This window comes from Ochotona curzoniae, unplaced genomic scaffold (genome assembly GCF_017591425.1).
Source record: "Ochotona curzoniae isolate NIBS_2020 unplaced genomic scaffold, NIBS_Ocur_1.0 contig_3498, whole genome shotgun sequence".
NCBI classification, from domain to species: domain Eukaryota; kingdom Metazoa; phylum Chordata; class Mammalia; order Lagomorpha; family Ochotonidae; genus Ochotona; species Ochotona curzoniae.
In genome coordinates this window covers 12625921-12638871 of record NW_024465885.1, presented here as the reverse complement: position 1 = coordinate 12638871, position 12951 = coordinate 12625921, and the positions used below count along the sequence as shown (strand labels likewise).

The following is a 12951-nucleotide window of genomic DNA, read 5'->3' as shown; positions in this document are numbered from 1 at the left end:
TATTAACAGAGGTGTCTTCAAATCTCTCTTGGAATCCAGACAGCAGTCTGGCTTTATCACCTTGTTTTGTTATTAGATGGAGTGGCGTTATTCTACTTCCTAGTTCTTGAGATGATCACAGCCTGGGAGCTAGAGAAAAAAAATGGGATAATTTCAGTTTGAACTTGTTCTCCAAGGCCTACCTAGGAAAATATTGTATAAATGCATAATGGAATTTAATTCGGCTATAATAAGAATGGAATTCTACCATTTACATAAAAATGGATACAACTAGGGGACGACATGTTGCATGGACTTACATGCACATTGATGGAACAGAATAGAAATCTCACAAATGAGCCCACACATTTATAGCCAACAAATTCATAGCTAACTAAGTTTTGACAAGGGGACTGCATCCATTTTGATGTAAATGGTAGAATTGCATTCTTTTTCTAGATAAATAATATTCTGTTGTGTACCTATTCAATTCATTCATTTCATGATGGATACCTTGATTGATTACAAATTTTGACTATTGTGGATAATGTTGGAGTAAACATGGCAGTGTAGATATAATGCGATCTTTGATATAACATAATTATAGCTTTTGCATATATATCCAGTATTGGGATTGCTGAGTCATATGGCAGCTCAATTTATAGTTTTTAAAGAAGTATGCACACTGTCTCCCACAGTGGATGGCATCAGCAAGGAATAAGTATTCCCCTTTATCCATACTAAGCAAAACATTTAAAAACTGATTTGAATATTTTCTCATGTATACTGATAACATCTACATAGTAGTTCTTACTTATTTTAAATTTCCTCTCTTTTTAAAAACAAGATTTTTAGCAGAAGAAATAATTTCTTGACTATAGAACAATTGTATTTTGATGAAAACTTTTTATTTCTGGGCAAATTAGACTGATTATATATAGTACTTTGTTTTTTCAAGTACAGAAATGGAACAGATATTTCTATAGAAAACAACAAAACAAAAAGTTCTTCCAACTTTTCTTTGGAGAACATCAAATTGACAGGTTCCCCCCACACCTTCCACCTTTCACCTAATTTGCACTTCTTCATAGTAGAGGAAGTATAAGGGAAACCTGGGGTGTTTTATTCATAGTTGAGAAGTAAGCTCAGATCCTTGCTCTTCTGTGGTTCCATATGAATCAGCTCACTAATTAATGTTGTGGAAGAGATGTTTTAGATGCAATGGTGTTTGAGTGGGAATTGATTCTCATCAATGGAAAATCAACTAGAAGTGCACGACTGGCCAGTAGAGGGCAGTACTCCTTCAACATGAAGAACATTATAGCAAAGATTGTTTTTCTTGGGAAGTCCACTGTTACGGTGTTCTAGATTTTGGACATACGTGTCTAAGGTACCCTTCAGTGATAGTAAAAAGTGGAAAAGTGTAAATAGCAAAACAAGGCTCTGGGAGGAAAAACTATTTTGGGGCACTTGTATGTGTTGTCACTATATTTGCTCTGTGCTCATGACTTCCTACTGTCACATGGGACAGAGAGTACACTTCTTGTTTCATAGCAAATTCCTTGGAATATTATGCTGCTCTGTGTTGTATTCTATCCAGGCTTATCGAGCAAATGGAGAACTACTCCTTATCTTTGGACAATGAATCAGTGGTGGAACCCAATGTAGTGATACAGTCAGTTAACATCTCTTCAGAAAGCTCCCTGGGCTCTACAAGCATTCTCTTCTCAGTGCTAAAAGGTGAGCTGTCCGTATTGTGTGCTTGAAATAGTGAAGAACACTCTGCTGCCATTGTAACCAGTGCTCTATTCATAAAAATGTAGATTTTTATAATGCCATCTTTTACTCTCTCATAGGAACTAGTGATTCTCTAGTTTCTGGCTCAACGTCTATAAATACAAATGTGGACAGCCTGAATCCCAGTGACAGGACTGAACTTCAGGTCTTGCTCAACACAACAAGTAGGTATCAAATTTTGTTGCATGAAAATGCATTCAAATTCATGGAATTAAAAACTTAAAATCTGCCAAAGGAGAAATTATATATATGAAATTATATATGTATATATTATACATTATTAATATATAATAGATTACATATAATGCATATAATATGTTATATATACATATATATATTTGTTTTATTCTGAATGGTTCATGTTTGAATATGGTTAAGCTCTTACCAAAACCTTAGTTTTAGATTCTAGAATAGGCAGATGATTACCACTTTTTTTCTTTTTTCAACTTTTCAAAAACCCTTTGAAAAGCAGAAAAATTACAATCTTCAGGCCATAATCACAAATAGTGTTTTTTCCCAACAAAAGTATTTGAGATAGGTACATACAAGGGAACTTCAAAAAGTTTCACTTCAAAAAAGTGAAAATATGTTATGAAAAAATTGTGCATGGATTGAAAAAATTCTTTACAACCAAAAGAATAAATTATTTGCAACTGATGTTCTAATTCAACATCCATTAACTTTAAGAAATATCTTTGTATTTTACAAAGTCTAAAATCAAAGTTGTTTTTTTTTTTACAAATTAACACAATAATTGCCTTTCTTCTCTTCTCAAATAAAAAATCCAATGCTAGAAAGTACATCTTTTGGAAAGAATAAATTCTTAATTGTCCTGAAAAAGAAGAGTATAACATATGAATTTCACTATTGTGGCATTGTGTTTCCATTTGTCTTGGCATGTACTTAGTTAGGATTTAGACGAAGTCATGTTCTTTATATATATATTTAAATTTTATATATTTATATAGGTAAATATATAAATACATATATTTAAATTTAAAAACACTTCATGCATGTAGTAAAGTACACAAAAGGTTGTCAGTGGCACCTATGTGTCTATCAACCAGGTAAGCAAACGCATGTCAAGTAGTGCTATATACTTGTTTTCAGTAAGTGTGAAGCATTGGTTCCAGGACCCCTGAGAATACTTCAGTCTGGAGATACTCGAGTCTCTTATCTAAGAGTACTTGTGCATGAGTCATTAACATCCTCTTGTTACTTCAAATCATTTCTAGATTATTTATAACATCTATTAAAATGCAGTTCTGTACAAATACCTATTATGCTGCATATTAGGGACACATGATAAGAAAAGTAAATCTGTATATGTTCATTACAGTTGCATTTTCCACAGAGCATCTTTGATGTGTAATTGGTTGAATCTGCAGAAGTGTAACTTGCAAATATAGGAGGCAAACTCTATTTGATTCAGACCTGTTAAGAATAAAGCAAGAATGTATTACAGCTACTCCTGAAGCTCTCTGCCTTGCTCATGCCCATGTCTCCTTCTCAGAAACCTTATTTCTGAAGTTGGCTATATCATCTTCTTGGTTGTTCTTGAACTTTTGATACTTATGTATCCATTAACAATTTTGTTATTTATGTTATTGTTGGAAGTATTTTAGATACTCACATAAACTGTATCTTGTGTGGAATTTGTTTCCACAAACAGCATCAAGTTCAGGGGGTGATTCATGTGTATCATTAAGCTTACTAACTTTTACCTATTTGATAAGACTAAGATAGGTATTGTTATTTTTCTTTTGCAGCAATTTTATTAACTATAGTTACATATCACCTAACAGATCTTGTGAACATATTCTTCTTGTCTAACTGAAGTTTTGTGTCCTTTGACCAATATAATCCCAACCCTGCCCAACTCAATGAGCCTGGGACATAATTTTATTGATAAAAAAAATCTGAGTCTACAAAGAAAAAAATCTGTATTTTACTTCTTGGCTTCCATAAAGTCACATCATTGAAATTTCCAAGCAAAAGTTACTAGAAATAGAGAGGAAATGAAAAGAAGCACAGTATTAGGGAGAAATTGTAATATAGCTAATACAGAAATTGAAGGTAAAGTAGAAAAAATTACTGATAAATTAGATCTTTAAAAATAAAAATTCCTTCTAGGAATCCACAGAGTACTCCAAAAACTGATCACTTCTTAAGTCCCAAAGAAAAGCTTATACATTTTACAAAATAAAAGTTACACAGCAAATAATTATTGAGCACATTGCAATAAAAATAGAAACTCATAATTTCATTATACAGGAATTAAATTGCAGGTTACAAATTACTCAAAAACTGATACAATGAGAATACTAAATATCAAAGTATATGGATTTTGACAGACATCTAAAGTAAAAAGTTTCGTCCTTTAACACATTTATTAGAAAGTAAATGATTCTTTAAAAAAAAAAAACCTAGAGAAAGAAAGAAAGGAAGGGAAAAACACATTCAGAATGATCTTTCATCTGCTGGCTCCATCCCCAAATGGCCACGATAGCTGGAGCTGAGCCATTCTGAAATCAGGATCTAGAAGCTTCCCCTGGGTCTCCCACATGGGTACCACTGCACCCAAGGACCTGACCCATCCTTCACTGCTTGTTCAAAGCCATAAGCAGGGAGCTTAATCAAAAGTGGAAGAGCCAGGACTGGAACCAGTGCCCATATAGGATTCCAATGTCTCAGGGATTATATATTTTTTATATTATTATTTAATATTTCCTAAAAATCTTATATTTCTATGGGTTTGAATTTTATGTCAAGCATGCCGTACAGTTATGAAAAGAAGGCTGACTTTTTTGTTTGATGTTGCTATTTAGTGCCACGGGGAACATTTTAATGAGTCAATATACCACAACAAAAAGCCAAGAATTCATGCCTTTTTCCCAGTCAGAGGCTATATAGCAGAGAGGGGCATTTAAGGACTCTTAAATCACATGACTGAATAGACCGGTCACATACCTACCATTTTCCTCTTCACTCATGAAGGCAGCAGAGTATAGGCGATTTACTCAGGTCAGTCATACCTTATTGTTTTTTTCTATTTTATGTAGGGCCAACAGCTATGTTCAGTTTTGGCATTTCTCCAATGATTCTAGCTGCACAATATCATGGCCAGGTCCAATGCAAAACTCTTCTGCTGCAGCCAATTTCTTCCAACATCTTCAGAAACAGCTGACCACTCTTCCTGGTGTCTAAGAGAAATGTTTCACAGACAGTCTCCAGTCTCACGATATGCCTGTAATTGTCATAAAAGAGCAGAATATGATAGGTGGCTTCAACACTGCATTCAAAAGGTCATGAATTGCTTGTGCTGTGACTTAACTGGTTTGTGGATCTCATGACTTCTCCAGCATGGCCATGGGGTTCTTCAACCTTTCTGCTCCTTGTCTTGTGTCTTACAGTGCAGGATGACAACAGCACAGGTGGGCGCCATCTACCCATGGGGTCCCCTCTGTCTCACTGAACAGAAAGCAGGATGCTTTCTTTACAAGAAGGAAGACTGTAAGATGTCTTCTTGAGATGGACTAGCAAGAAATTGATTCCATATAGATGAGTGAACTGAATCTCAGAAATAAAAATTAATGTGGGTGAGATAGTCAACCATGCATTATATGTACTAATTCCATATTGCAAACAAGAGCCCAGCAAACAATTTTTATCATAGTGTGCTCAATGATTTTAGAAATGATTTTAGAAATTAAAAAAATTTGAAAGGTAGAGGTACAGAGAGAAAAGTTCACACACACACACACACACACACACACACACACACACACACACACAATCTTCCGTTTGCTGATTTACTCCTCAAATGGCCACAACTCCTAGGTCTGGGCTAGGCTGAATCCAGGAACTTTACCTGGAACTTTCTTGTGGATGCAGAAGCCTAATACTTTGGGTCATTTTCTGCTGCTTTCCCAGGCACATTAACAGAGAGCTGGATCTGATGTGGAACAGCCAGGACCTGAAACGGAGTCTGTATGGGTGCTGGCCTCATAGGCAGCAGCTTAAATCACTGCATCAAAATTCCAATCCCAATTTACTCAAAAACTAAGCAATCACATTGCCCTAACAATGACATCAAAATTTTTATTTTGATTACTGTGTGATTCATGTATTGATTTTAATGTCTTCTTCCCCCACAGAAAATGCCAAGGCATGTGGCTTTGTAGTGTATCAAAGCAGCAAATTTTTCCAGTCCAAAAGGTTTACAACAACATCCAATTTTAGTCAAAGAATTGTCTCATGCACTACTGATGAAAATGAGCAAGATCAGAGTGCTTCAGTTGAAATGGCCTTTAGTCCAAAGGTGAGAATTCTCAATATGAGACATTGAAAAGTCCAGATCATTCTTTATTACAAAAGTAGGGACAAATTGGGCAAATGATACCTAGAGAAATACTATTTGAAAGAATCTTAAAGTATTCACATAAATCTTCTCTCTCCCATATCTTTTATCAAACTTGCTAAATATACATTTAAGTAATTTGAATTTATATCCTTCTTTCCTTCATCTATATGAAAAATAATAATGCTTAAGTACATAGTCATCTGATTTCTCACATGACTACTGTGTTTGATTTGAATGTTCTACCAAACTAAGCATTAAAGATCAGTAATTATAGTAATTGCCTTATCAATTCACAGTACAACCAGATGACATTCCAACTCCATTCCTACGCCTGTGTCTACTGGAATTTTTTAACAAGGGATTGGGACACATATGGCTGTTACAAAGACGGGGGCACTGAAGGATTCCTGCAGTGCCGCTGCAACCACACTACTAATTTTGCAGTGTTGATGGTAAGATCTATGTAGTAACCTTTTTCAGATGTGAAATTTTCTATATACACTTCTAGTATGTGCCTATAGGAGATAGCTCTGGGGTTTTGTTTACACAGATTCCCCATTCAGCTTGTATACAGAGAGAAGCAATGGAGTGACAGAATGAATGGGAAAGAGCTAGCAATGGCAGGTAAATACAGGTTTTACCATCCAGTGGTCTTAGGATGAGTTCAGCACTGTGCATTTAATAAATGAAGGGAGTCTATGTGCAAAATGGGGTGGACAGATCCCAAGCAGCTAACTTCCATGTCCTAAAATGTGAAGTTGTTACAGCCAGTAAAAGGGTATATGTCATGACTGGCACAGGTTCACTACCTATTGTACTTACCCTAATCTGTGTAGATCAAATACCCAAAACTTCTTGCTACCAGAATCATCAAAGTTACTACTTTTGCCTAGAAGACAGAGCTGGAAAAGGTCTTGAATTTGTTAATTTTGTCCTTAGCTCCTGTCTGTGTTACTTCTTTTAGTGCCAAAGAGAGGATATACTAGTAACTGATAATCTTAGCTCTGGTGTGTGGCTGGAATTACATGTGTAAGCTTTGGGACTGGTCCTACTAAGAGGAGGAGCTTTTGTGTGCCCCATTTCCACATGCACACCTTGTTTTTTTTTGTGTGTGAAACTAGAAATGTGATTATTTGATGGATGAAATGTTTTTCTAAACAATGGAACAAGGAAGTATGTGTTGTCTTCCCTTCCCTTTATTCATGGACTGTTAATGCTGGGTTTTCCCACAGAAAAGCAGATATTTTCATTTGCCAGTGGCTGTGATGTAGCCGTACAAAAGAGATCAATTGAACATACTAGCACAATAGACTATCAAAGGATAGAAGTTGGCCTTAAAAAATATATATAAAACCCAGTAACCTCCAGGTTTCTAAAACTGTAAACTTTTAGGGAACATAAATTTCTTCCTTCTTTCAATTCTTATTATTCATTTTACAATTTTGCAGGCATAAGGCTTCTTCCCCCTCTCTGCTACCATCCCCTTCCTTCTCTCCCTCCTTCCATTGTCTCCTGTGTTTTGTAATAAAATAGTCTATCATGTGTAGTCTTGACTGTAACTTTCTACTATTATTGTGGGTCATGACACTGTTGGGATAAAGTTTAATATTTGCTGTCTAGGTATATTAAGAAGTTTCATTGGAAGCCTACTTTTATTCATTAGTACAGATGCATTCTGTCAAGTTCCTTTGATTCCTGGTACTCTGGCTCCATTATATCCTTCAATCAAGAGATTACAAGTGTGTTTACCTTTATTTTTTGTTTTGTATTTTTGGTGGATGTTGTCATATATTACAAGAAACATATGGTATTTGTGCTTTTGGGATTGGCTCTCCAATTGGGACCACTGGGTGCAAATGGTAAAATTTCATTCTTTTTAATAGCTGAGTAGTATTTGGTATAGTTTATGTACCACAGTTTCTTTATCTAGTCCTCCTTCAATGGGCATCTAGATTGTTTTAGAGTTTTTACAGGTTGTTAATCGTGCTGTGATGAATACAGGGATACAGGTTGCTTTCTCATGTGTATGTATCAGTTTTTTGGATATATTCCAAGATTAGGATTGCTGGGTCATATGGTTGGTGAATTTTCAGTTGTCTGAGTATTCTCCATACCAACTTCCATTGCAGCTGCACTGGTCTACAGTCCACCCAGCAGTGGAGGGTACCTTTCCCCCCCACACTGGGGTTGATGTCATCACATGGCATAAAAAATGAAACCTCCTTTCCTAAAACTCTGAACAGTATTGTATCTATGGTTTTTATTTCCATAAAGAAATATCTGCAACTCTATTTTCGGTGAATTCACTTATGTACCCTTCTAATTATATACAAAAATAATACAATGGATAAATGAAGCAACTGTTGCCAGTTTGGATTTAATCTAGTTTTGATGTAGGCAATGTTGAATAGTATATATATACTATTATATAAATATATATATATTTTCCTGTAACTGAGTTATGCAGCTGATCTTAGGCATTTTTTTATAGATTTATTTCATTATTTTTGGAAAGGCAGATAGACAGAGAGGAAGATCTTCCGTCCGATGATTCACTCCCCAAGTGAGCGCAACGGCCTATACTATGCCGGTCCGAAGCCAGGAGCCTCTTCCGGGTCTCCCACGCTGGTGCAGGGTCCCAAAGCTTTGGGCCGTCCTCGACTGCTTTCCTGGGCCACAGGCAGGGAGCTGGAAAGGAAGCAGGGCTGCCGAGATAGAACCAGCGCCCATATGGGATCCTGGGGTGTGCAAGGCGAGGACCTGAACCACTGTGCCACCACGCCGGGCCCTGTTCTCAGGCTTTTACAATGTGTAAACTGCTTAGAGATATGGGACTAGTTTATTTAAAAACATGTCAAACACTTCATATCAAAGAAGACATATCTGGCAATTATCTGATTGTTTTGACCAGTGTATCTCTTTGTGATGTTGACTTTGATTGACATTTTAGGAATGCTTATTGAAAAACATGAATGTCAACTTATTTTTTCAGAGTTTCAGAAAGAATTATAATTATCCCGAATCACTAGACATAATATCCAATATTGGATGTGCGCTATCCATTGCTGGTCTGGCTATCACAATTATTTTTCAGATTGTCACCAGGTAAGAGCAAAATAGGTACTTTCTTCATAATGGAAACTGCTATACTTATATAATTTTCTCTGAACATATTCTTATAAAAACACAGTCTCTTTGAACTAGAAGAAGAGTTAGAGATATAGCTTGACAAATTTATTTTAGAGAGAGGAATATTCAGATCTGAAAGTTCTAAGGACTAATCATAAGTAAATACATAATCACAAGTTGTGGCACATGCCTTAGGGGAAAATTACCAGCAATTGTGATTGTAAGTTTATCAGGTAAAACTAATGTGGTCCGAAAGATCGTGCAGACTTGCTTCACTGGAGTTGAATTGAACCATGCAAACTTTTGAAAATAATATGATCTTCACATGATGATTTTTAAATGCTTTTAAATTACACATGTAAAAAAATCTAACCTTAGGTAATTGCCTGTAAACATATATGTCTCTCTGTCTTGACCACCTCAGTCAAGGTTCAATTTTGTATACTACTTGCTATCTTTGTCACACAATCTCTTCTCATCTTATCCATCTGTTAGCTTTGTTGTTTCCTGTTCTCCTCATCAGCATGAAAACTTGAGAGGACAGGGACCCCATCTAATTCTGTGGATGCTGTTTGTTTTGCTTTGCTTGCTTTGCTGTATCCATCTGACTTAGTGCAGACTTGCTCATGGCTGGATGTTATCTGTGTAATAGATGGTTTATTGAGCATTCCTACTTAGCTCTCTTCTTGAACTCAAGACATCTTGAGATAAAACTATCTCTTCCCCCCAGAATCATTTATTGTAACTATTCTTACTAAATTCCTTTACAACTGTTTTCCCAGAATTAGTCAATTTTTAAAAATTTTAATGATACTGATATCACAATTTCCCCTGTTGTTTCTTTTTTAAAAAGATTTATTTATTTTTATTGGAAAGTCAGATATACAGAGAGGAGGAGAGACAGAGAGGAAGATCCTCCGTCTGGTGGTTCACTCTCCAAGCTGCCGCAATGGTGGGAGATGAGCCAATCCAAAGCCAGGAGCCAGGAGCTCTTCCAGGTCTCCCATGGGGGTGCAGGGTCGCAAAGTTTTGGGCTGTCCTTGACTGCCTTCCCTGGCCACAAGCAGGGAACTGGATGAGAAGCAAGCAGGGAGCTGGATGGGAAGCGGGGCAGCCAGGATTAGAACCAGTGGCCGTATGGGATCCTGGCGCGTGCAAGGTGAGGACTTTAACCACTACGCTATCGCACTGGGTCCACCCCAATTGTTTCTTTAAAGATTTATTTATTACTGAAAATCAGAGAAAAAAAGGGAGACACAAAGAAAGATCTTCCATCATTGGTTCACTGCCCAAATGCCTGCAATGGCCAATTTGAAACCAGGAGTTTCTTCCAGGTCTGCTACTTGAGTGCTGGAACCCAAGGCCTTGGGCCACCCTCCACTGCTGTTCCAGGTGCATTATCAGGAAGTTAAATTGGAAGTGGGACAGCCAGAATTGTAACTGGCATCCATATGGAATGTCAATGCTGCTATGTCTCCATGCTCACCCCTATTGTTTTATTTTTAACTGTTAGAAGCCCACAGAAAAGTTGAGAGAGAACACTGAACACCCATAGAGTCTTCACCCAGGTTCACTTGTGATTAATATTTTACTTTATAGTTTTTCTCCTTAAGACTGTGAGAATAAGCTGTGCATATGAAGGCCATCTCTAAATTCTTCAGACATTCTTCTCCTAAGAATTAGGGGCTTCTTCTATGTAGCGTAACACTATTATCTTCTGTCATTAAATTTGAAGATATTTAACACTTGCATAATGTATTCATTTTAATGAACATGAAAGCCACTTATTTTCTTCATCGGTTTTCCTCATGATTAGGTGCATTAAATATTTTTGATGAAAATATTCCAGGATTTAATCTTTCTCAGTGTGACCCAGTAAGACAGGTGTGGTATCAGTTTTCTCTCATACCAGGTATGATTTCTTGTTTAAAGTGGTGTGTTCTATATTGTTGCAACTCATTTTTTTCTCTTTGAATGTAACGGATAACCCGTGGACAGCTGCTGTGAGACTGTGACATCTTGCTTCCTAATTATTTTTTTGCTCTGATTTTTATATCCATTGATGATCCTTGCTGGAAGAAATTGTTGCATTTGCATTTGAAAACCACTGATTTTTCTAATCCATAATTCTCTCCTTCTCTTATGTGCTGTATCTCCTGTGCTCTCCTGTACTCCTGTAGGTCGCCAGAGGGCGCACCTGCCTGATGTTCAGTGTCCCAAGCAGTCTTTTCAGCTCCTCTTTCACTTTCCTCACCCTGTGTCGGGACCAGACAGCATTTTTCCAAAGAGCCAGAGTTGCTTTGAGTTCTCTTTTCTACTTCTCACACTGAACAAGTTTCTTGCCGTTCATTGCAAAATCTTACATTGTGTGCTTGTTGTGGGAGGAACTGAATAGAAAATAAGCGAATCAGGTCAGTTCCTGTTTCCCATGGAATTTTATCCTGGGAGTGGGTAAAGGTAGAACTACAAATATGCATTCAAATAAATACATTATTACAAATGGTAGCAAATGCTTTGAAGGGAAATTGCATGCCTTGCAATACAAGTTTGTCAAGTAAAATTAAAGGCCTCTTGCATTTGTCCCTTCAGTTGTGTTTCTGCCATTAGCAAAGTTGTAGCAACAGACTTTTGCCCCATACAGTTTAATTACTATTGTAACCTAACTACTGTCTTTGCTGCCTCCCCCAGACCTGCTCCAGCCATGGTTTTTTGCATGTGTCAGCCTCTGTTCGACTTAGTCCTGGCAAGCCTGCATCTCATCTAGCTCTCGTGCACATTCACAGGTGCTGTGACTTAGTTCAGCATGACCTGTCCCCAGACATGGCCCTCACATGTGCTGACAGCGGCCACTGCCTTGTCCAGCATGGCTCACCACCAGCTCTGGTTCCTGTGCTCACCAGAGATAGGGGCAGCCCTGCAAGAGAGTGCCCACAGGTCCCCTGCCAGGCATGTGTCCCAGTCCCAAATCTTGTGCCTGCTGGCAGGTACTGTGGTCCTGCCTGATATGACTCATGCCCAATCTGGCACCTGCTAGCTGATGCTGCATCCTAACCTGGTTGGTTCAACCCCATTCTGGCTTTTGTGCATACCAGTTAGTGCAGCAGGCTATCCCAGCCTTACTTACTCCCAGACTGGCCTGTGCCCAGTCCTGGCTGTATTGTTCACCTGTGGAAGTAGGAGCTCAGCAAGGGAGTCCCCTAAGTTCCTCTGCCAGACCTGCTCCTAGTCCTAGGTCTTGTGTGTGCTTACAGGAGCTGTGGCCAGTCCTCACTCCCAGCTCTTGCTGATGGATGCAGCAGCCTAGCCCAGCCTGGGCTACGCCCAGTCTTTGTGTGAACTGTCATGTGTTGCAGTAAAACCTAGCCTGGTCTGCACTGAAATCTGACCCTCACTTGTGACAGTGTGTGCTGTGGGCTGACCCTGCCTGGCCTGTCCCAAGACCTGACCCACACAAATACTGATGAGCACTGTAGCATTTTCTGGTCTGGCCCACCCCTGGCCCTGGCTATTGTGCTTTCTGGTGGGAGCTGCATCCTAGTAGGGAAGTTTCCCAAATGTCCTTATCAGGCCTGCTCACAGTCCTGGATCTCACTTGTGCAGGCAGGTGCAACTGGATCCTGGTTTGCACTGCCTGCCCTCAGTCCTAGCCCTCGAATGTGCCTGCCAGTGTTGCAGCCTGGTCC

The 12951-nt window shown here is 38.1% G+C and overlaps 1 protein-coding gene across 1 annotated transcript in view; it reads left to right on the top strand.

Annotated features, from left to right (window-relative positions):
* The window catches only part of ADGRG7 (adhesion G protein-coupled receptor G7), a 64533-nt gene that overhangs the window by 18838 nt on the left and 32744 nt on the right, over positions 1-12951 (top strand). Inside the window, exons 7-11 of the mRNA XM_040980923.1 lie at positions 1580-1719; positions 1836-1940; positions 5934-6097; positions 6436-6591; positions 9132-9244. Of these exons, the coding sequence (XP_040836857.1) occupies positions 1580-1719; positions 1836-1940; positions 5934-6097; positions 6436-6591; positions 9132-9244 (678 nt within the window). The remainder of the gene's footprint in view (positions 1-1579; positions 1720-1835; positions 1941-5933; positions 6098-6435; positions 6592-9131; positions 9245-12951) is intronic.